Source organism: Camarhynchus parvulus, chromosome Z (genome assembly GCF_901933205.1).
Source record: "Camarhynchus parvulus chromosome Z, STF_HiC, whole genome shotgun sequence".
NCBI lineage: Eukaryota > Metazoa > Chordata > Aves > Passeriformes > Thraupidae > Camarhynchus > Camarhynchus parvulus.
The window spans coordinates 44968081-44993200 of NC_044601.1; the positions used below are offsets into that span (position 1 = coordinate 44968081).

Sequence of the window (25120 nt, forward strand, 5' to 3'; positions counted from 1 at the left end):
TTAATCAGTTTCTTCACACACTTTGGCTTTAGATGAGGTGCATCTTTGTTAGGAGCATGCCACTGGAACTGTAAAATCCTGTGGGACAATGCTGTTAGGAAGGCAGACTATGCTTTATCAGCAAAATTCCCTGCAGGACTAGTCATCATCAAGGACCTTGCTTTCAAGGACCTTACCCTACTTGGCTGGAATAAGACTTGGTTGTGAAGCCACTTCACAGAATTACAGAATATTCTGAGTTGGAAGGGACAGAAGGATCATCGAGTCCAACTCTTAGTCCTGTAAAGGACGTCCTCAAGAATCGCATCGCGTCCTCGTGACAGGCGTTGTTCAAACGCTTCTTGAACTCCGTCAGGCTTGGTGCTGTGACGGCTTCCCTGGGGAGCCTGTACCAGCGCCCAGCCCCGCTGCGGGTGAAGACCCTTCCAGCAGCAGGCCTCGCGTCTCTGCGGTGCGCGGTGGCGCTGGGCGCGGCCGTTCCCCGCCGCTCACGGGGCTCGCCCGAGCCTTCGGCGCGCGCCACCCGACGCCCCCGCCAGAGGGCGCCCGCTGCCCCCAGCGCTGCCGGGCCTGCGCAGCAGCGGCGTCGGCCGAGCGCAGGCGCGGGGCCGGGCCGGGGCGAGAGCGGCGGCGGCGGTGGCTGCTCCGTCACGGGAAGGGCGGAACGCGGCGGCGGCGCCCGTTTCCTCCGTCGCGTCTCGGCGGCTGCGGCGGCCGCGGCCGGGCTCGCCGGTAGCCGGGCGGCGGAGGAAGGATGGCGTACTTCGTGGAGAGCTTCTGGGTAGGGCAGCGCCGCGGGCCGGTGACGCCGCTCCGCGGGCGGAACGGGCAGGGCGCGGCGCGGGGCAGCCGCAGTCCCCGCTGCGAGAGCAGCCTCGGCTCTTACGCCACCCCCGGGACTGGGCCGGGGCCTTGCGGCGGGCGGTTCGTGGCCGCTGCGCCCGCCACGGCGGGGCTGGGCCGCGGTGAGCGGGGTACCTACAGCCCGCGGCAGGGCAAGGGGACCGCCGGCCCTGCCCGCGCCGCCGTGCTCGGGCTCCGCTGCGGAGAGACGGCGGGAAGAGGGATGGGGTGGTATGGGTTAAGATAGTATGGGACAGGACAGGATGGGGTGGGTATTGCCATGAGGCGCTGGGCCGAGGGATGCGCGGACGCCACTCTGTGCGCAGGGGTCCGACGCTCGCAGTCAGCACGGTGCGGGGGGTGACTGGGGCTGCAGTGAGTCGTGGTGCTGTACGGGGAACCGCATGGGCAAAGGGAATACCGCGCCTCGGCGCGCCGCGCTTTTGTACCGGTAGCTCGTATCCGTGTGCCCGTGAGGCGGTACAGCCGAGCAGCAGCCGGCTTAGGGAAAAAACAGGCTTTCCAGCTTCCTTTGGACATGCGGTCTTGTAAGTCATCTCTGCGCAGATATCTGATTTTTGAAGTGGGTAAATATATATGGATAAAAAAGTTAAATGGATTAAGTTTCGTGTGAAATGCAACCAGTTTTCATTGTGACCTTTACTAGTTTGAAACTTTAAAATAAGTGTTCTTATAGTCACCGGACTGTTTACAAAGTTGCTTCTTATTTAATTTTTTATGTGCCTCTCTACCAAGAAGTAGCAGAAACACAAAAATTGTTATTGCTTGAGCCTGAAGTGAAAAAGAGACAAAATATCTTTTGACGCATGCGTTTTCAGTTGTAAACAGCAGTTAAAGTTAAGGAAAAAACTAATTTCACAATTACACTGTTCTGGAATATAAGACATAGCTCAAGTTTATGCTTTATTTGCAGTCTTGTGTTTAGTTTTGACTCCTTTGCTTTCAACATACTATTAAAATTTAATGACCAAAGATACTAGATTTGCTCTCTTGGCATACAAATCTGCTTAATTTGAAGCTTCAGTATTGGAGATCAGTATTAAACTAACATGGAAGAATTTTATCTTTCATAAAAATAAGATAAAAATTAATATAAAAAGATACATTTTGATTAGAAAAGCTTCTATCTTCTAACATTAAAGCAAAACAGAAGTTGTTTATTCAGCTTTCACAACTGAAATTGAGTTTTTCTGTTAAGCTTCGTTATGTACTGTGGTATGTTCATTTAATTATCTGATCAGTTGTTTTGTTTTGTTGGTAAGTCAGTTAAATTGGCGGAGGCAGTGGGCCATTCCCATATTGTTCTGTTTCCACGTCTGTGTCTTCACAAACGCTTCCAGCAAGTATGAGGTGGAAGATATCTACCTCGAATTCCCATTTCTCTCTTTCTGCTTTAAAGAGTAGCTTTCTTAGCAAAACCCCTAGTGTGGTTTACCAATGAGTGCCAAGACATAGGTGATTCCTTCTGTTAGTACAGGTTGTTCTCATACGTCAGAAATGACACAAGGTAGGACAAGAAGTTTGTTTGTGTTTATCTTGCAGTGATGACAAAGACATTAGACAGGGTCTTAACTTTCAAAATTTAACCAAGAAATTTTTGTGATACCATACACAGGGTTTTGTTTTGTATAGAAGTAAAATTAAAAGGCATAGGGAATGCTCTGTGTTTCCTGCTGTGTGTGAATATTTTCCAAGATTAGCTGTAATGATGGATTTATAAAATCTGAAAGTATTGAGCTTCTGTATATCCTCAGAACTAGGCATAAATTATAGGTTTGTGCATTTTTAATCATTAGTCATCTTCATTTGCACTAACATTTCAGAGTAGGTTATTGTTCAGAATTGCTACTGCTTTGGAAGACTTGGGAAGCAATCCATGTAGGCTCTGAATTGTGGTGAGAAGGTTAAGATGGGAATTAGAAGATACACGAAAATGCACTGAATGCATAATGGCTAAAAATAATGAATAGGAATTTGTAAGGAGGAAGGAAGGTGGTAGTATGTAAAACTTTGGAAGGATTGTCTTGTAATTTCTTCCTTGCCCTTCTAGGTAACCCCAGATAAAATATTTTTGGAAATATGGAATAGGATCGTTATGCTTTTTAAAGCACTGATTTAAAAATGTGTCCAAAACATAATTAATATTCAATTATTTTACATAGATGCTGTCATAAATTTGAAATTGTGCATTGGAAATGGAAGTCTGGATCTTAAGCTGTATGATGCTCTCCCTTGATTTAGTAATTTGCTGCAAGTAATAGGAAAAGAGAGCAGAAACTGAAGGGACTTTAATGATTTCTGCAGAAAAGGGGAGTGACATGTGAATGGGTGTATCAATTTCTTACACAGTATTTAAGCTGCTGTCTTCCTAAATGTGCTCATGTAAACAAAACAAATCTTACCTTCTTTGTTGTAAGTCTTGAAAATTATCCTGAGGCTTTCCTCTTGCACTGCTTTTGAAAGTGTTTAAATAATTGCACATTTCGGTTTTTTTGTTGTTACAGGATGTAAGAAAATTGGATGAGCCTGCTATGTCTTCAGTATTCTGTAAGAGGTCAATGAGAGATAAATAAGACTGTTTTCAGGATGTGGAAAGCTGAAGTGCAGAGACCTCTACTGTCGCTTTAAAAATTTACTGTCACTTCAAAAATGTGAGGGTCTGCTAATGCAGCACGACATTCTTGAGCAATTTTCCAAGCCAGGAGGATATTTTTGGGTATGAAAAGTTATGAACTAGTAGTACAGGCTGTAAGTGGCTTTGATTCTTATGACTTGAGTTTTGTGCATTCAAGTCACATGTCCAAGTATTCCCAACTCCTAATTAGTATTGTCATAAAACACGGCATGCTTGCTGCTGTGTATGTGCTACATCAAAACAATGTCATAATTTAAAGGTAACACTATCATAAACCATTTCTGTTCAACATAGCTACATTTTGTCACTTCAAGTACACTGTTACTGGTATAGGAGTATAGAAAGTGTTGTTTATCATTGACTTAATGTTTTCTTAACAGGAAATATTGCTTAGACTTTGATGTTGTATTTAAACTGACCAGTGCAGGTGATTCTTAAGACAGTTTAAAGACAAGTCAAGAAAAATAAGCACCTTCCAAACCAGACAGTGATTTTTTTATGAATTGTTTAAAGTTAACCAAATTAATTAAACTATTGGAAGTTCTGTGAATAGCTGAAGCTGTTTTCTGTTTAACTCTGTGCTTGATAACTTTGGAAGTTCTGACATATAAAAACGTATGTATAAATTGATTGCTTTCCTGGTAGCCTTTGAGAATGGCTGTGTTGAAGACTCGTTTTTTTTTTTTTTTTTTCCCAAATACTTTTTGTGGAGCATAAAGATTGGCAGTATCCCAGTTTAATAATTACAGCTTTGAAAGAAGTTTGTGCTATTAAGGCTAAGAATGTATTGTCTTACAAACTTGTGAGTATATGAGTGGCACAAAGACTTGCCATGCTGACATCTGGAGTTACATTCATATGTCTGTGCAGCACTACTCATCTGCTGGGCATACAGCTGGATGCTCTGTTTCAGGAGAGCTGTTGTGCAATATTTACTTAATATCCTCTCTGTACCTGTGCGTGTAGCATGAGTTGGCAGCCTTCCATCTGTTACTTTAAAAATATTTAAATATTTGTAGTTACCTATATGTGGTGGGAAATCTCTGTCCTTCCTCATATGCATGGAGCTTCTCTGGAGTTGATCTTTATTTGATATGCTGAAACAGGAAGGGGAAAATTGAAGTTGACAGGTTGTTTTTCTGTCCAGTCTTCTCAAAACTTTCAGAACTGAAGAAGATGCATTACCTGTGTAAGCAGGTAATGACTGCTTTTCTTTCACATTTCAGTGCTCCCAATTTTCTACAGCCCTTTCAGACACTCAGAAATTGAAACTTACAGATAGGTAACTTTCAAAAATGTAAGACCATAATATTAATCACATGGGTATTTTTATGTAGTCAGAACCCATTAAATAATTTTCTAGATGGAAAGTATAGACAACATGTTATTTGTTTGAAACTGCAGCAAGGATTAACACTTTGAAGAACATAACAACAGTGTTTGTCAGAGCATCTAAAATGAGTTTGCATAGTCCTGAATTTAGTATCTGACCAGAGTCACCATAATGTAACCATTTATTTGTACTGGGTAAATAGAAATGGTGTAACAGAGTACAACCTCTTTACACTGAGAGATGTTAATATTGAATGGTTTTGATCCAAAGGAGACAGAGCTTGTACTCGAACAATTTGATTTGAAATACAGAAAATAAATGCTGCTGCAGATTGCCTAGAAATTTCTGGGTATTTTACTAAATGCAGATTTTAAATTCAGAATTATTTTTATTGCAACAAACAAACCTATTCTTAAAAATGTGAAGTATTTTAAGTAGTTCAGTGCCACAGAGTTCCTGTAATGTGTTTCCTGTTATGCACAAGTCATGGAAATACTGATTTCTGACTGCACATTTGCTGACAGGGCTACTTTCATTTCCATGAGGAAATCTTTGCAACTAGTTCTTGATGAAGGGAAATGGAAGGACTGGTTGCTCTTGCTTTCCATGACTTAATTTGTTTTGTGTATAAAGTTGGTCAGTAATGCTTCATTGTAGGCTTATTTAAGTGTTTACTTGTATTTAAAGTCTTGCTTTCTCTAATGGCTTGCTCTCAGGGGACATCTATGCTGTAGATATGGAAGAGATTTCTTACAGTAGTATAGAATAGGAAATCTCACAACAAACATAATCTTCTGAAGAGACTTTTGTTAGCTGTGAGGAGCTAATGGATTTCAGAGTAATTAAATGGTGCCTATATGGAGAGAGGACCACTTACACTTTGCACTCTCATACAGTTTTACATTTGTTTTTTAATTGAGTAATGACAGGATCACCCTCAACAGACAGTGGTTTACCTGCAAAATGACATTCAGAATGGTCTTTTAAACTGATCTGGAAGTCTGTTACCCAGAGCCTGATGTTATACATGACAGCAGAAGGTTGTCTTTCTCCACTATGCAATTTGTGGAAGAAGAATCTGCATCTGACTTAACTGTCTGTTATACCAGTGAATGGTAATTGCTTATGAATGGGAGTGAAAGGTTTCATCAGTTCCCTCTGCTGTATGCTGCATTAATTTATTTTTAAGTAGGCCAGTACTGGTCTTCCAGTGATCACAACTATTACTACTGCTACTAGAAAGGAGCAAGTGGAAACACCCAATGAAGAAAAAGTGTCTGAGACACAAAATTTCCATGTACAGAATTCTATACAGTATGTATGGAAGGAGAAATGTTGAGAAAAGACAATCAAAACACACAGTGTTGCTGGCATATGTGCGTGTAGGAGGATAAAAAACTTAGCTTTTGTAAATTGAACAAGTTCTCCTTTTCTCACCACATACATCTGTCTCGTTATACTAAATACAAAGCCTTAACTCTGATTGCTGCTCTTCATGAATATAACTATGCAATGGAGAAGTTGTGGAAAGACTGTATAGCTTTTTCTAAAGCAGAACATCTGCTTTCTGCATTAAGCCACTGTACTTAATTTGGTTTGGCTATGGGTATGTCTCCAAACATGAGCAGAATCATCATCAGGTTAGTCTTCGGAACTGTTGGTCATATGAAGAGTTTTGAAGACTGGATGTTTGTGCTTTTAGATATTGCCTGATGCAGGTAATATACATTGTACTTCACATTATATTTACAAATGAAGACATGTCTTTTTGGTATGCCACACTTAAATGAAATAGGCCTTCAAATCTGTGAGCCTGCTTTTGACTTACTTCTTTGTTTATTAATGTCTTTTGCACATAGGTTCTTAAACTCCAATAACCATTGATAGTGTATAAGAGATGAGTCTTTCAGGGGACTCAGTTGAGGAAAGTATCTGTTCTGTTTCTCTGTCGTGCTTTCTACTACTCATTGTGAAGTCAGGAAAAATAATAGGACTCATTAGAAAACCTAATTTAAGTGGTAAAATTATTTCCTTTGCAGTAACCTTCAGTTACAGTTCACGAACAAGATAATGATGGCAGTTGGTTGTTCAAGCTCATTTCATTCTCTAAAGATTTGTGTGGTTACATTTCTGACGGTTTATCAGGAAGGCTGCAGCCAGAGACTGGGTCATGGCTGTGCTATCCTTCCTGCATTTCTAAATTGGCTGGAAATTTAAGGAACTCCAGTGTAGAAAAGGCCCCTTTAAAAGCTTCCATTATGAAAAGTTTATAAGTGGCCTGTGTACAGCACATTTTGGTAACATGTTGGTTTAGCTGGAAGAAACCCCTTAAAACAAAGAACATTTCACAAAGGAGAATTTTATTAGTTTTTCAGGAGGAAATGCCTAACATTTATCTGTAAATGTTTATCTATAAATTTGGGTACAGTAACAACTTTGGAGAAGTTAAATAAGAATTATATTTTGTATTCTAATTGAAAATACCAGTGAAGTCTTAATTATAATGCAGTGGCATTCCGGGTTTATATTAAGTAACTACCTAAAGTTAATAAGTTAGTGCGCCAGTATTCAGAGTTATTGTGGGCTTTAAACTACAAAGAAAAATGTTTAAATAGGGGTGAAAGGGGAAAGAAACTATTTAGACTGGTATTTGAGTAGGACAACATTTGAATAAAGTTGTATTTTCTACTAATTGGTGTTATCTTTCTTTTACTTTTCAAGTTTGAGAAAGCCTTGCTCTGTGGAGAGTCCTTTTAGAGTTTGCTGTATTTTCATGTGTTCTGTTTAGTTTTGTTTGTACTTTTTATAGGCTGTAATTACACTTACACCAAACTAATCTGAATTTTGGTGCACCTTTTCAGGTTATGGCTTACTGCAACCATGGAAACTATGATTTTTTTAAGGTGGTTTTTGTTTTGGTGTTTTTTTTCCCCTCTGGTTTTGTTTTTCCCAATGCTTGGAAGAAGTAAAGCAAATAATCCTGACTCGTAATCTGTATCAAATTGCCTTCAGTTATCTCTTATTTGTAAATTTATGTGTCTCTCTATGGTGTCCTTTAAGGCAACTTGAAACTTAGTGGAAATGGTCTTAATACCATGGCTGCTGTGAAGTTTTTCCATCCACCCATGACTACTTCTCCTTATTTAAGACGGCAGATCCCTGCTTGCCTTCTCCTCCTAGCCCCCCCTCTTCTGCTGAGCAGTACAGCTTGTTTGTTTCCTTGCAGTGATCTGGATCAGTGGTTCTTGGTTTTATTTGCCAGCTTTATTTCTCAGCTGTATAATTTCCCTGATAAGGTTTGCTTTATGGCTGCATAAACAAATTTTTGCAGAACTGAGCAGGCAGAAATGTTTCAAAGGGTATAAGACCAAATTCTTGGGCTTTTCTCACTGATAGTATACACCTGCCTTTGTTAAAAGTTCGGGATTTTAAGAATGGTGTGGGACTATTTGAATGTATCCAAAAGAGGACAACAGGGTTGGTGAGAGTGCTGGAAGACATGTCCTGTGAGGAGCCACTAAGGACTTTGGGCTTGTCTAGTTTGGAGAAAAGGAGACTGAGGTGTCACATCATTGCTCTCTTCTGAGCATGGGAAATTGGGAGTGTGATGCCCATATCCTCTCCCTGGGAGGTAAGGATAGGACATGTAGAAATGGTTGAAAACTGTGCCGAGGAAGATTCAGATTGGACACTGGGAGGAATTTCTTTACTCTAGAATGGTGGTCAAACATTGGAATGGGATACCTAGAGATGGTGATCAGTGCCCTGAGCCTGTCAGTATTTAAGGGACATTTGGACAATGCCATCAACACCATGATTAAACTTTTGGTCATTCCCGAAGTGCTCAGTCAGTTGGGCTAAATGATTGCTGTAGATCCTTTCCAGCTGAATTAGTGTATTCCATTCTATGCTATACACCCTGTTCTTCTTTCCCTTCCACTCTGAACATGCATGCGGTTTTCCTGAGGGCACACTTCACGCCTTATATAGAAACATCATTATGGATCTGAAGCTTTTGTGAGAGAGAAGGGGAATGGATAGTCTGACAGGAAGACTTTAATAGTACCAGTGCTATTATGCTGTGCCTTGCCTTTCTTTCATTTCTGTTGTTGCTTTTTGCTGTAAGGAGGAAGTTCATCATAATGCCAGAGGTCATAAGCTGACCGAGTTTATTAGTCAGTGCTTAGAGCAGTGTTGCAGTTTTAATAGTGAGGTGTGCCTCACTCACTGGAAAATGTCTTAAGAATAGATAGAGAAGCTACTAGTGAGAAGGAAAATATTCGTGATTTTTTTTTAACCAGTTTTATGAAAAGCAAGGGAAGAGAAATGACATGTGAAGGATTGGGAAAGTAGGATATCAAGTAATCCTAACTGAATTTTAATTCATGTAAAATAATGAAAGAGATGAGAGGATAAATGGAGAGTACAGTATTTAGGATGTGTTTAATATGATGGGAAGTAAAAGAATACAAGACCCCTAGAAATCTACAACAGAAATGTCTTTGACTATAGCCTAGAAATATATGGATAGAATGGTACTGGTAGCAGCTGAGGTGATCTTAGTTTAGTTTACACATACGGGATTCATGGGAACTAACAGCAATTGCTAAAGAGCAGAAGCATTAAAAAAAAAAACTTCTGATGAGGGGATTAAAATGAAAAACAGTTATGAAAATGCATAGGTTCAGCATGTTGTGTTTCATAGTTTATTTTCTGTTTATCTTTAGGGAGAAAGGAACAATGGCTTTGATGTCCTCTATCACAATATGAAACATGGACATTTGTCAACAAAGGACTTAGCAGATTTTATTAGAGAAAGGTAAGTATTCATCCTATATTTTTAATATAGCATTTGTAGGTTTTATTGTTTGTCATTGTGTTTAATAGTAGCGTGCAAAATATGTAAACAAAATTCAATTATCATTTTAATATACCTCTCACATTCTACAGGAATGTCTATACTTATTTCATTAGTTTAGAACGGAATAGGAACTCTTAAGCATCAGTTAATAATGAGCTTCTAATTTTTCAGGTTTCATTTAAAAGATGAGAATAAAAATCTAGAAGTGTCATATTAGGTGTCCAGCAGTTTATTTAAATCAATCCCAATTTTTCGTTTGGAAGAAAAAGGAAGAAAAATGATAAGTTAAAGTTGCAAAAATTATTAGGCTTACAAAGTTGTTACTATAGATTTGGAATTAGGCTATTAGCAACTGCTGGTATAAACTTTAAAAAGTTATACTTTCAGAAGCTGAGACAGGTTTGTTAAAGAAAGAGAATACATAGGGACAAGAAAATAATATGCAGAAAATAACACAAGTTCTTCTATATTGGATGGAAGGAACAGGACTGAAATCTGAAAATATGACAACTTTCAAAACTGGTGATCTAGTGCTGCATTTAGTTATTTGTAAAAGAAGACTGCTGCGCTGAACATACAGATTTCCCTTCTGAACAAAATTACTTATATGCCTACTTCGGAATTTTGCCTTTCCTTTGTTACTGACACTAGATAACACATGTAAAATAGTTGCAAGGAACTGATTGAGGACCTGTTTCACAGCTGGCTTCTTGCAGTAGAAGCTGTCAAACTGGAATTCTTCAAAATTTAAGTTTTGGCCTCAAATAGATCTCAATTTAAAAAGTACTTTCAAATTTCCACAAAATATAACCACCACAAATCTGACAGATACTCCATTGCACTAACGTTAGCGCCATTTCAAAGTGAATTGGAGAAAATGACCAAAAAAACCATTTCACTAAGTTGAAAAGGGTGAGTTCCAGAGTCCAAATGTGATGTCTCCTTTTGTAAAGACTACACAACCAAGGAATCTTCTGTTTTTCAAGTCCCCAGTATCAGAGAATGAATTATGAAGCCACAAAGGGTTCTAGTGAAATCCTGAGTTGGATTGAGCAGAGGGATATCACACTGTTCACATCTAGTATAAATGCTTAATGCTTCACAAACTTGCACTTTTAATATTTGCTTCTTATCATCTGAGTTCTTGAATGTTTCCTTGGATAGCTTCTTTAATTTTTGGAATCATTCCGTTTTTATACCAGCACATGATGGACCTAAGCTGTACCTTACCTGGACACATTTAAGTTTATTGGTTTTACAACCTCTGTGTTTAGATTTACCTCCATATTTAGATGAGAAACCGTCTCTGCTTCTTGTCTCCTGTATGTTGTATTCTTTGGACATGCTCCATTTATTCATATTGGTGCTAAGGTGAAAGGTCTTACATAAATGGGTAAAAAATAACTTGCTACTGTATCTGACTTGGTTTCTTTGCTTTATAATACTGACATAAGTAAAACTTGACAGTTCTTTCTGCACAAAATCCCTAGTAAAAATAATATGGCATTCTGGTTTTTTTATCTATAAGCTTCTGTAAATTAAATTTTTAATTTCAATATTTTTGAAATTAAATAATTATTTTAAAATAACTTTTAAGTTATGAGCCTTTGCAGTCAGCAAAGAAAATATTTGAACCTTTTTCCGCATGTTAAAATGTTTCAGCTCAAGTTTCTGCCAATTATTTCTAGTGTGTTAAATAACATTTAGAGATTAATGACCGTATATGAATACATGAGGATCCCCATGGGTACTTTATCCTCAGTGAGAGTTCAAGAAATGTTTTTTCTGTGCATGGATCAGGATGTGCCAGAGATATGCAGCCATCTTACAGCATTTTTTGTAAGATCTATGAAAAAATTCAGTTCTCATTAACCACTAAGATAGAATCTGAGTGCTATATTGCAATTTACTTGACAAAGCTGCACTATTTTTCCTTAAGGGTAAGTTGCCCATGTCAATGATGCAGATCAGTTGCACTAAATTCAGTCCTTTCTAGTGACTTCCATTATATTCCATTGGGATATTAAACCTGCGTTTTGTATTCTTCAGCCCTGTTTTTCAGCTGCCTCTTGATAAGCCAGGCTACAATTAACAAAAAGCAGTTGAGGAACAAATTGATACTTCTTTTCCATAAGGGATGAATGATCAATCACAGCCTAAGCTAGCAGTAGTTTGTGACATATAGTTTAGATTCAAAGAAATAGAGAGACTTCAAATGCTTGGTGTCCTTTAATAAAAATATTTGAGAGTCCAGATGTGTGCAGTGAAGCCCTTTGCTGCTGTTGTGAAGTTACTGTGGGATGTCATTCAACTTCCTGGAAAATAAAAATAGTTCAATAGAACACATTTTTTCACATGGGCCAAATTCTTGGTCTCAAAAAGAAATTGGATTAGACAGTATTTGAGCAGTATTTTACAATGGTTCAGTTGTCTTGTCCGTAATCTCTTTTGCATATTTGTTAATTGCAAAGAAGTTAAGAGATGATGCACACAGTTATCTGTTCTCCTCCTTCTGTGGCTTATAGTCTGAATACTGTTTTACAGTACTGTCTTCTGCTGGGAATATTTTAAGTGAATGGGCAACATATATTAGGAGCCATCTAGATCTAGTGTTTTTATGCCTTGGCTTTTTTGTACCTGATTTCTGAACTCTTCCCTATGAAAACGAAATTCACATGCATTTGAATTTCAAATCTGTTTTTCCGTTCCTTTTTACACATTGGCTGTTTTCTGTCTTTTTTTTTCAGAAGTGGATACATAAGAGGGTGAAAACTGTTGAATAGGCAGAGACAGATCTGAGTTGGTGGTAATACTTTTAACAAGTTGGAGTACTTACCCTTTCTAGGTAGAGCAGTCATCTGGTCACCTGGGTTTGCTGGAGTCTCCAGACTAGTCAGAAAATATACTTTTTATGAAGTGATTTTGCATGGAAAGAAGAGATGGGTCAGTGTGTTTGGATATACAGACTGCTTAGGGCACAAAAACATGTGTTTGTGAAGCCCATCTCTGTTGCTTGCGCTGTTCAGAATAGTGTTTTGGTTATGTGTAGCCTAATTGGGGAAAATTATTGTTTCCTTTTCTCCAGCCTTAGAAATGGTAATGAAAAAATGTGTAAGATATGGAATAACTTTTAAAATTATTGTAATCTTAACTATTTCTTTAAAAGATATTTCAAAATTTCTGTAAGAACATTCTGAGATTGTGAAGTTTTTTTGCTGAGAAAAACAAGCATTTGAAACATATTAATTTGTAATAATATTTCTATGCTGTATCTGCCATTCCTGCCTGATATCCTAGAAGGACCAGAAGTTTTCTTCCTTGTCTGTGTTCGGTGACACAGTATTGTTACTGGTCACGTATTAAAAGAACCAAGAGCAATTGGATCTGTGGTTCAGAGGTTTGTCATCTGAAGAAGTGAGTTTTCTGGCAGGCAGTCTGCTTAATGTTGGTAAATCGTGAGTGCGACAGGTTATCTATCTGCTGAAAGGTTAGACACCAGTTCTTAAAATCATCAAATCATAGAATGGTTTGGATTAGGAAGGATCTTCAATATGATCAAGTTCCAACCTCCCCTGTTGTCGTCAGGGACATCTTGCACTAGACCAGATTGCCCAATGCCCCTTCCAACCTGGCCTTGAATAAAGGCCGTGCTTCACTTGTAAAGCATGTAGAAATTTTTGTTTGTTAAAGAAGTCAAAATAAGAAGGTTGAGCTGCCTGCATAGTTGTTTTTTTTCTTTTCCTTTATATTTGTGGAAGATTTTGTTAGTGAACTGTCATGTGTTTGCATGCATTTAAAATCGAAACTTCTTATATCTAAGAAATCATGCTACTTTTCTAGGAGAGATGTAGTTACAGAAATGTGTTGTTTTTTCTCCAGGAATTTTTCTAATGTTTTCCTGCACTGATTGCCTGTAAGCATCATAGAAAAAATCTTCTAGATCAGATGAAACTAATAATGGCTATGTTTCCATTTAACTTTTAAATGTTTGGCAGATCCCAGGCAAAGGCACACATTCAAATGAGTGAAAATTAATTTACTAAGAAAATCATAGTCTGTTACCTGTACAACAGAGTGCTCTGCCAAGTCAGTTGATACGACAAATGTACTAATTGGTCATTTTTCAGTTCTTAGTCTTTTTTACTGATGTCTGTTAATACTCTGTAGTGAATTGCAGAACTCCAGTTTTGTGGAGATAGTTCAGGGAAGTATGCTGTAAATTGGTTCAAAGAAAAGTGATATGGATTTTGGTCAAAATTCTTGTGTTTAAACAGGAAAAGTAAGTCACTGAGTTATAAAATCTGGAAAACTTGGATAGACTATACAGACTATTAGTCAAAATACATTGTTCACCGTGGCAATTAAAAAAAAAAATCATTGTCTATGCTTGGTGCATGTGTGCTTGACGTTGTGCACTGTGCAAGATTTCCAAGCCTTGGAAAGTTGAACTTTTTCTTGCCATCTAAGATATGATCATATGTGGAACAAGGATAAAGTGAATTGACTTTCTTTTATGGTGAATAACTTTGCAGTAGATAATATTCAAAATTAAATTTATCTGTTGCATGTTGCAGTTTAATCACCTTCTCCAGATAGTTTTCCAGCTAACTAACTGGATGGTTATTTTGTAAGTTCAGTAGGTTTTAACACATGCTCTTCTGTTTCATGTGAATACCCCTACTTTGTTTTCATTTTTAAACAAGACAATTCTTTTTGCTTGTAAACTGTTGTTGTGCAGGAGAAAAGAAAACTTCTGTCTCAGGTTATAGTCATGGTATAATTTCAGAGAGGGATGAATTCTTCATCTGCCTTTTTTTCTTCTCTCGTGTCCTGGTAAAGGTATTACACAGCAGGAAAGAAATTGCTCCAAGTTTTTCAAGAAAAGACAATTACAGTATTTACTCATATCTAGGATGCTTCCTAATCTAAGTTGACACTATATAGTGAATATTGTTTAAGGTGAAAAATTAAAATACTGTGTACTTTTAATGATAGGAGGGTGAGGAAGATTAATAGGGAAGGACTTTCAGGGAGTCACTGCTGTAATAGGTGATTCCATGCCAATTGTCCCTGCAGAGGCTCTGAGGAGGGAATCTGTGCCAACCCTTGGTTTTTGCATCTCTAAAAGACAAGTGAAATTGTATGTTCGAGTGAAGGAAGATATTAGAACACTTTGTGTAGTTTCTAAATTCAAATATTACTGTGTGAAGAACCTAAAGGAAAGAACAGCCTACCCCCAACAATAAGACTAAACAAGACCTCTTTTTGTTTTACATGAATGCTCTGTAAATATTTTTTGTTTCTGAGTTTGACTTGTTCTTCTCCCTGCAATATTTTGTCACAGGGTTCTTAGATTATTTTTTAAAATATACTGATGGATATTTTACAATGTATGTACAGCTTCTGAGAGATCGTGTAAATGGAATAATTTTTAGCTCACGTAAAAATTGTTCTGGTTTTTACCTTTAGAATGCGTATTCAGTCTTCTTCTTACCTTCAAAATTTTGATTGTGCTTTTCGTGGCTTTCTTTGGCAGGGCAACAATAGAGGAGACATATTCAAGGTCGATGACAAAACTAGCCAAATCAGCAAGCAATTACACACAACTTGGGTAAGTAAGTGTACATAAGAGAGAAATAAGTCACTGTATACATGGTAAGAGTCAAGTCTGATTCTGAATATTTTATTGATGATGTTGAAGATTAGTATAACTTTACCTTTACAAATGGTTGTTAGGTCTTTAGTAACCATGCAAAAATTCGTGCAAAGACAGCACAGTTCTTTGAACTGAAGAAAAAAACCAAAGCCTAAACACAGATAAACTGTCTTCTGTGTTTAAAGCAGAGTTCTTTTCAGACATAGCTACTTCTATTATGTCCTCTCAAGTGTATGGAAATTATTTTGAAGAGAGAACATATGGCCTGCAAATATGGCAATGAATTTATTTATTTATTTTATTTCTGGTTTTTAGAGTGTTACCTGTTCTCAGAGATGTTCAGAATGAAACTTTTTCCATAGATTTTTTCCATAGTTAAATGGAAGTTTTATACTCCTGGTATGTTTTTAAAAACTAGAATGTTTAATGGATACTTTTCCATTAGATAGATTAGGCCAATGAAAACTCAGACTTCTGAGAAAAACTAGATTTTTTTTTTTAATTTATAGTAATGTAATCTAGAAATGTGGGGAGCTTTCATCAGTGAATAATTTGATAATAGTTGTTTTTGCTCTTTAAATTAACAGGCAGATACAGAACCTTTGAACATAAGAGCTTTAAAGCCTATGGTTAGTATTGATTTTTAGCAGCATTAACCAGAATAGCAAGGCAGAAGTATGTCTTTGGAACGCTTGGAGAAAGTCCTTTCAGCACAGAAATGTGAATCTGAGAAATGATCCCACCTCTTTGTTCATCTTCGTTAATCAGTAAATCCTTTTTAGTGGCAGACCATCTTTGCCAATATTTTTTCTCCATCTTGTGGCTGCAATGATGTAAGACAACTAGAAATGTAACTAATGATGGAATTCCTGATTTGTTCACTCTGTTCAAGTATGCACATAATAGTATTTACTACATGTTAAATTATTTTAAACTGTTCTTGCACCATCTTGATGCTTGGCATTGTTGTGTGCTCATCATAGTGTTAAATAAAATTTGCAGTGTTTTACTTATTAGAGCCAATACAAGTAAAATATTGGATGTTTTGTTTGTTCAATTTTAGGAGGAGAAGTGAACTGTAAACTTACTGATTATTCTGTAGCACTACTAAAAAAATTGCCAACTGAAAGAAAAGAAAAAACAGATTAACATTATTTTCCTCAATCCAGGACATTTGCGCCAGTTTGGGATGTTTTCAAAACCTCAACAGAAAAACTAGCAAGCTGTCACTTGGATCTTGTGCGGAGATTACAAGAGCTAATAAAAGAAGTTCACAAGTATGGGGATGAACAGATCAAAGCTTACAAAAAGGTTATTAATTCTTTTTCTTATGTATGCCCAGTGACTTGTTAACATTAAAATGGTTTGGTTTTGACAATCATATGATATTTGGCAGACTAAAGAAGATGTTTCAGGAACTTTGGAAGCAGTGCAAAATATTCAAAGTATCACTCAGGCCTTGCAGAAATCAAAAGAAAACTACAATGCAAAGTGTGTGGAACAAGAACGCTTGAAAAAGGAAGGAGCAACACAGAGAGAAATTGAAAAGGTAGCTGTCACATCTTTCTTTAATTGTGCTATATTATTATCACCACTTCTAATGAAGGAATGGGACCACCATTGGGCTAAGAAACAACATATTGCTCAGATAAACATCAGTCTCAGAGGTCATGAGATTTTAAAGGAGCAAGCTGTTGGCCATAGCTCAGTAGTCACAAGTTCTTTGTTACAAGACAATATATAACTTTCTAAACCAATATACAGTTGCCACAAGGTTTATTTTGCTTTTCTAACCTATCACCTTTACTCGCTTCTACTGCACTGCAGATACTTTTACCCTTTTATAACTTTTAAACTCTAAACTTTTAACTCTTTATAACTTTTAAACTCTTAACTTACTCTATACAATTATATTACTCTCCTACAGACCCTTCACCATCTTGCCCAATACAGTTTCTTACTTAAGGTATATTCTTACTTAGAACTGTAGAGACATAAGTTTATGATTTTTCTACTTAATTTCTATGTACTTTTTTCTTACATCAATCCAAGCTCCTTCCAAGGCTGCAGATCAAATCCCCCTGTATCTGTGGAAGTTTCTATCTTTCCATTTCCCACAGTGCTACTAATTGTCATACATGTTCACCTTGTATTTGTTAGTGGAATGCTCAGAAAGGATTAAACATAGTTGAAAGTTGTGACTATTTTGCAATATGCATGATATTGTGAATATCTAGATATGTATTGTTTACACTTATTTCCTTGTCTGTTCTTACTGTACTGTAGTTCTAATTCTTCACTTTGTAAATATCTGCATCAAATGATAGTTTTGTGTAGTGTCTTTAACAGAAATTGTGCCCAATTGTTTTAGCATCTCTTGCATTTTTGAATATATTTTCCTATGTGAATGCTAAATGCCCTTGTAACTGAACTCAGGAATAATTGTGTTATCCCTGCAAAGAGATAAAGTAGCTGAGTACATGAGTATTTGAAGTCTGTTCAATAAAGAAAATGTTATCAACACTTTCACTACTGTTTTAAAAGGTTCCAATCTCATGGACCAGAGATTCAAGGGATCTTGGCAATGAGTCGATACAATTAGTATCTTGAGGTGTATTTAGTACTGTCCTTGGGTTGTGATGGGGGATTGATCCATTCACAGAATCACTCAATATCTAGGGTTGACAGGAAAGTTATCCTCTCTGTTCCTCATGCTCAGGCAGGGCCATCTTAAGCCTGTTACTCAAGACCTTGTCTAGACTGCTTTCTAGTATCTTCAAGGATGGAGATCCCATGGTGTCTTTGGGCAACCTGTACCAGGGCTCAATCACCTTCACAGGAAGATGTTTCCTGCTGTTCAGAGGGATGGAACCTTTTTTGTTTTCTGTTAGTGCCCATTTTCTCTGGTTTGATCACTGGACACCACTGAAAAAAGCCTGACTTTGTCTTCTATGTAGTCTCCCTCCAGGCATTTGTATCTATTGGTAAGATTTGCCCTCAAGCTTCCCTGCCCCAGGCTAAACAGTTCCAGCAGTCTGTTTTTTCTTATGGGTCAGATGCTTCGGTCCCTTCATCATTTTCATGCCCATTTACTGGACTCTCTCCAGTATGTCTATGTCTCACTTGCAATGAAAATTCCAGAAATAGACACTACTCCAGGTGGGGCCTCACCAGTGCTGAGTAGAAGGGAAGGATCCCCTTCCTTGACCTGCTGAGAAAATAGTAACTTTTTCCTATTTTCAGGAATCTAACTAGTAGAGGAAAGAAGTCACCTTTCCTTGTCTCTAGTTATAACTTCTCTTATTAAATTGTTAATCCTCTGCCTATTTCCATTTCAGTTAACTGGTTTGTGTAGGACTTTGTTCTTGATAGAATGATGTTTTTGCTTTTAGTTCTGCTATCTTGATGGAGAAGATAGTATTGGTTATTGTCTTTTCACTGATGACAAAAGTTATTTTGTTGACTATGTTTCAGTTGTTTTATCTTGGTATAAATCTAGATTTTTTCCCCCCCAGCTTCTGTCTCAAGTGGGAGTTCATGCTGGATTCTAGACATGAATCAGATGTGTATTGGCAGGTGTTTTCTTGATAGTCTGTTCAAAGTGTAATTTTTCTAAATTCTTGTAAATAGGGTTTCAGTGGGAAAGGTTGACTTGAGGGAAGGCTTTTTAAGATGTAGCATTATCCTTCATTTGGAAACAAAAAAATATTCAGCATGACAGACGTCTGTATGGGGAAGGAGGAAGGGGGAAAGAGGAAGCACTGTAGGAGAAGGGTAATTTTTTTACTGTTTTATGCATCTTCCTTAGATACAATTATGTAATTGAATAGTAATTGAATGCAAGTATTTAAAATATGTTTCTAGTGGGAGTAGGTAACTGACACTGTCACATCTCTTCAGTCATGCCTCTATTCAAATTTACACTTGCAATTTTGTAAACAGAGTGACCAAAAATAGTATTAATTTATTCTTCCTTTGGTAGAAAATAGATGTATTACTTTCAGTGCAACGTGAAAACTACTTGCTGGCAAAATCACAGATTCACTGCTTTCTCAGAAAACAAGGGATCTGCACCAGTATACTAAGAGTTTATCACAAAGTGAAATGTTTGGAGAGATACTTTATTGAAGAATCTAAGGAAGTATCTGAGACCTTTCAAGTCTCATTGTAACTGGAAGTTAATACTGACTTGCATAATAATTTCCTGTTGTTCTCTGACATGTAAACTTCTCTTTTTATAGTGACTTAACAAAAAATCAGTTGGCTGATCCTTATTCTTTCACATACTGTAAATCTGCTCACAAACTGTAAATACAATTCTAGCAATTGCTGTACCTGAGAATAGTCAAATCCTATTTTCAGAAGAGATTACTAGTTAATCATACAGTGTCCATGTGTTTTATATTTTTTCTGTCCTTCTGAGTACTTAGATTTTAATTACTCTTCAACATGTAATACTGGCATTCTGATCATCATTAAACATGATGGGAAATAGAGAATGTTCTTGTTTTGCCAAACTCCCTTGCACATAGGGTTCAATTAAAAATGCTTTACCAAAAAAAACCCCATTTTTACATGTTTTAGGTTGACATTACTTTCCTTTTTAGTCATTAAATTTGGAATCATCTTCAAAGCGGTCATAATTTAAAAGCAAGATTTCAGGGAGCATGTTGTATTTTCAGCATAGTAAATGGCATTTGAGAAATATGATAGCACTCTGTGCTTCTCAGTGATTTTCCTGTGTAAATGTGAATGAGTGAGAATGATGAAGTAAAATTCAGGATAATAAACTGATTGGTTTGATACAGCTTTTCTGAATAATCCATATTTTTGTTATTTTACGTATTTTCACAATCTGTTATGCTGAGTTTAGAAGAGTTTGTGACTAAGATATGATTAGGCTTTCTTTGTAACTGGGCAACTACTTTTGATTCCTATTCCTTTGAAGTGCTAATGGTATACTGTTACTCATGATTATCAGTTATTTTTCTCTTGGAAATTGCAGAATCTCTCTCTTTTGCCAATGGGCATCTTTCTGTTAACTCATTTGAAATCATATATAGCAGTGAGCTTTACAAATAATTGTAAGTAAAAAAATAGTTCCTGTTTGACAGATGAAATTGATTTGTAAGGGGGAGGAGGGCTACAACTAGAACAAATAGAAAATATACAATTCTCTTTACTGATCTTATTAACAATTCAGGAATACTTTTGTGTTACAAATGATGGGAAATTTCTGAGAGATAGTAAGCATGTTGAATAAAGAAGCTTGGAAAGAAAATGGTGCTCAAGATGATTTTCATTGGCATTTAATTTGGAAATAGATTATCAGTGGTTTGAAAGACTTCATCTCATGCATCATGCTGTAAACTTTGAAAATAACTTTTTCTCTACCACAATCAGTCACTTCATTTAGTTTTGTTCTCCATGTAATACTGAGATTTTCCTGTATTTTGTTTTATGTTCTACTTTAATTCCCAGAAAGATGATTTTGGTTTATTAGCAACAAATAATGAAAAGTATAAATCTGCAAAGTACTATTAATAATAACACTGACCGGCCTAAATGTGACCTTTACTATACTCTGCATTAGCTTCACTTTCAAATATCTGTTAATCCATTGATGTAACTCCCATACTTCTGAGTTTCTTTCTTCATTTCTAAGAGAACTTCAGCATCATGGGGTTTTTGCCATTGATTCTTTCAGAATTGCACTTGTAACTGTTTGCTCTATATTCTAACCCTTCTTTTTTTCCTATTTTGCTGTTGCAAATATAACTTTGTTGTTCCTATTTGACAAGAGCTAATGAGTTGTCTTCATCAATAAAAATTTTATTTCAAAGTAAGTATTGTTATAAATATTTTAAAAAATTTGCATTGCTTATAAGGGGAAGGGATTTAGTTGAGTTAATTTGTTACGCTTGTATGTGATTTATATATAGTAAAATCTCCAGTTGCTCTTATCTGAGATATTTGGTGTTCAAATTTTGGTGTGACTTGTCTCTGTTTTGGCATGCCCCTGATAATTTTTAGAGATCATCCTGAGCTTTCTTTTAGTATTAACTTTAAAAACTTGTATGTGACATTTGCCACATTTTTGTATTGATCTATAGGCAGCAGTTAAATCTAAAAAAGCAACAGATACCTATAAACTGTATGTGGAGAAGTATGCTGCATTTAAATCTGATTTTGAACTGAAAATGACAGAAACAGCACAGGTAAGTGTTGCATTAAATGAGTTACTTTTGAAGTTGGTTAATGTATTCTATTTAATTTCTAGAGTGATCTGAAATTGAAGATTTAAAAAAACTAATCCCTTTGGAAATGGATTTGTTTGAAAGGCAAACACTGACTATGTATGTTGTGATAGCACTGTCCTTCAGTGACACTGTGCTGGCACTTTAGAAGGTGTTTTGAAGAAATTTTTGGCAGAAAGCAAAATGAACTTCTGGAAGTATTGTGTATGCATTGTGTTTATGTGAAAAAATGTCTGAATTGCTTGGCACCCTGGACTCATTTACAGGAATTTTAATATTGGGATCCATTGTGGCTTTTCATTATTATTCCACTAAAACACTAAAGTTACAGTTTGTTAAAATGCCTACCCAGGATTTACCTGAGATTATGAAAAGCCATTACAGCTGTTGAAGTTTCTGGGGTTTTTTAAAAAGACTATATTCTAGAAGATTTCAGGTGCTTTGTATCAATTCATATGCCATTTCTTGCTACATTTAAAGTGTCTAAGTGTCCTTAGCTCCTTAACTGTAGCTGTCCTTTTACTTAAAATTGAAAGTAATTTTCACTTAATGTTATTATGGACACTTGTAAACTTTCCACATTTGTCCATATTGGAAATGAAATTGTCATTCTGCCAATTAAAGATGTACGTGTGGAATTTATTTTAAGTATAATGGTGTAGCTGCGTTCAGGATTTGGTTGCACAATGGCTACTTTAAAGATGATGTGATAGGAAAAATGACATCCATGAATCTATGGAAGCCCACTTCTTGTGAAGCACATCCTGTATTGTCTTAATTCAGCATACATTTCATTTGAAAAGATGCTGATTAATTCTCAAAGCTAAATCAGTGAGAAGTGTGAGTATTTTCATTTCTTCCCGTTGGTTTAGATTAAATCTGTCTTACAATGTCCAGTAAAAGAAGTAAAATCCTAGGGTAGGCTACAGAGGATGACTGTGTCTTCTGTAATTAAGATGAAGGCTGCTGAAGAAAAAGAAAATAATTTTAATCTCCATAAGTGATGACTACGGAGGTACATAAGTATGGCAGAAGATTGAGGTTCTAAGAAGCTAGAGATACGTGTCTTGTATGCAGGGAGTCATAGTTTGTGAATCAGAGTAGCAGGATGTTCAAGATTGGGATCTTCACAGAACCCTGTGCTAATTGGAGAGAGGATTAAGTGGCGCACTGAAGTTTGGACACGCTTGAAAGGGTAGTTACAGAAATAGGCAGAGAACTAGGGAAGAGCAGAAGTAAACAAAGATTTCAAGACGGTTATGGCTGAAACTGTTGGGGAGGATGAGAACATTTTTAGTTCTGATTTTTGGCCTGGAAGAGGCCATTGAAAACTTTGGAAGTGATTTTAAAATGGCTGTCAGCTGACAGCCTGGGTAAAAAGGAACAAACTGTACAAATTATGTATGATGAGTTTAAAGATCAAACGAATCATATTTAAAGAAGCAAAGAACATAGATTTAACTAGAGAAAGAGTGTATATATTTACAAGTGTTCTAAAAAGGAAGTGCAAAATAGATCCAGACATAAGATTTCTTGGTTTAGATGAAAAAACAAGACTCTTCAGTTATGGAGAAGAGAGGAAACTTGAACACCTTCTAAACATCTTTTGGTAGAAATAGATCATATTTTTTGAAGGGCTAGATGAAAGTTCAAACAGTAAGTAAAAAAGTTCAATAATAATTCTGAAATGATTGCTTGCTTTCTAAAGTGCATTATTTCAGAACTGAATTCTGCACCTTACTTTCTTAAATGTAACTATTAGGTTTAAGATGTGGAGGAAAAAAAGAGGCTTATTTGTTATTTTTTCATTTTAGTGTATTATTGAAATTTAAGATTCAGTGTTTCAGGAAATATTTTTATTATTATTGATTGCTTATATTTGTTTGCAGAAATTTCAAGACATCGAAGAAATGCACCTTCTTCGAATGAAAGAGATTATACAGTCATTGTCAAATACCATAAAAGAGATTCATTTACAAATAGGAGAGGTATTTTTATACTATATTTGGATCATGCTTTGTTTTTCCTTAACTGTTAAATGGAATATGTCTTTGTGAAATTCAACATAAGGTCAAATTTCCATGGCTTCCTTTTGCATTTTTAAGTTCAGTGCCACAAAGTTTGCCAAATAAGACTGGATAAATTTTGTCATCAAGAAAAAAAATATTTGGACAATTTGAAGAATTCAAAAGTTGAAGAATTTTTAGTGTATTTCTAAATTCTGCTCCCTGGATATTAATTTAGCACTCATTTCACACAGATTTAGGATACTGCTTTTTTAATTAGAACTAGAAATTATATCAGTCTGAGAAGTTTCTAAATATTTTGTACTCTTGGATTTTATCAGCAAAAGATATTTAGTAACAGAAGCTTTTATAATATCTTTTGTTTAGATGGAAGTTGAGTTAATTAATAATCTTTATAAGGAGTCCTTTTTTTTTTTGAGGTGTCACTTTATTTGCTTACACTTTAGTATTGAGGTTCTCTGCTAATAAATGATCATCACAAGGGTGATGCTGTTTATTTCTAAAGTATATACACATCCTTCCTTGTTGGAAAAACCTATTCACAGCGTGTTGTTAGAGCAAAACAACATGTTGCTAGACCAGAACTATTACAAGAGTAAGGCTTTTTACTCAAGCAGGTGGGAGTTGTGATAATACATTAATAACAGTTCACACCCTAAACTGGTGCTGGCTGAAAAAACTGCCTGTCTTCCTGACATTATAGTGGGATATGTTGCCAACAAATTTAGAAAAATATATATATACACGAGTATATGGAAGAAATAGAAGTAAAAGCTAGATCTGTCATTTCATTTTTTGTTTGTAGTGTACCCACACTTGCTAATACTACAGAAAGGAGAAGGTTTTCCTAGATAAAATATCTGTTGATTTTTCTGAGTCCTGTAATGTATTTTAGGGGAAGGATTAAGAATTTTAACTACTGCAAAAGCTACTTCTTAAAGTTAATAACTTTTTTTTTGAAGGTGCATGAAGAGTTTATTAATAACATGACAAATACTACAGTTGAGAGTTTAATACAGAAATTTGCTGAGTCAAAAGGAACTGGCAAGGAAAGACCTGGTAAGAAATTAAAACTCACAGAATAGGAAATGTTAGCTTTAAAACTGGAAATTTCCATTCCTAATGAAATGTCAAACCTGTATTTGTTAATGTACTGTATTTTTAACATATGTTCAAATTCTTAGTATTCATTAACTTTGATATTAAATGGTTCATAGAAATTGGTAATGCAGAATTCATTATGCGCATGTAGTATTTGTGTTCATGATGCTTGGTAGTTTATTGGTCTGTACAACTAAACTATGCAGTTTCCTGGAACATCAGGGAAATTGGTCAAGAAGCTGTAGTTCCTTATGTAAACTGTGTGTTGTCTGCTATGTGTTTCTTGTACAAACTGTGATTCTGCATAGATTGTACTTCAGAACTTTGTTGAATATAAACATATTAAGAGCAGATGTCTATAAAGCTGCTTATTGAACTATTGGAAC

General features: G+C 36.3%; 1 protein-coding gene across 5 annotated transcripts in view; it reads left to right on the forward strand.

Moving 5' to 3' along the window:
* The first annotated feature begins 642 nt into the window (after window positions 1-642).
* Window positions 643-25120, forward strand: part of FCHO2 (FCH and mu domain containing endocytic adaptor 2) — an 84995-nt gene continuing 60517 nt past the window's right edge. For all 5 annotated transcript variants that reach the window (XM_030969143.1, XM_030969147.1, XM_030969145.1 and 2 more), the window contains exons 1-8: window positions 643-781; window positions 9560-9651; window positions 15230-15304; window positions 16519-16660; window positions 16746-16898; window positions 21463-21567; window positions 23496-23594; window positions 24596-24692. In XM_030969143.1, the coding sequence (XP_030825003.1) occupies window positions 755-781; window positions 9560-9651; window positions 15230-15304; window positions 16519-16660; window positions 16746-16898; window positions 21463-21567; window positions 23496-23594; window positions 24596-24692 (790 nt within the window). In that variant the 5' untranslated portion in view covers window positions 643-754. The remainder of the gene's footprint in view (window positions 782-9559; window positions 9652-15229; window positions 15305-16518; window positions 16661-16745; window positions 16899-21462; window positions 21568-23495; window positions 23595-24595; window positions 24693-25120) is intronic.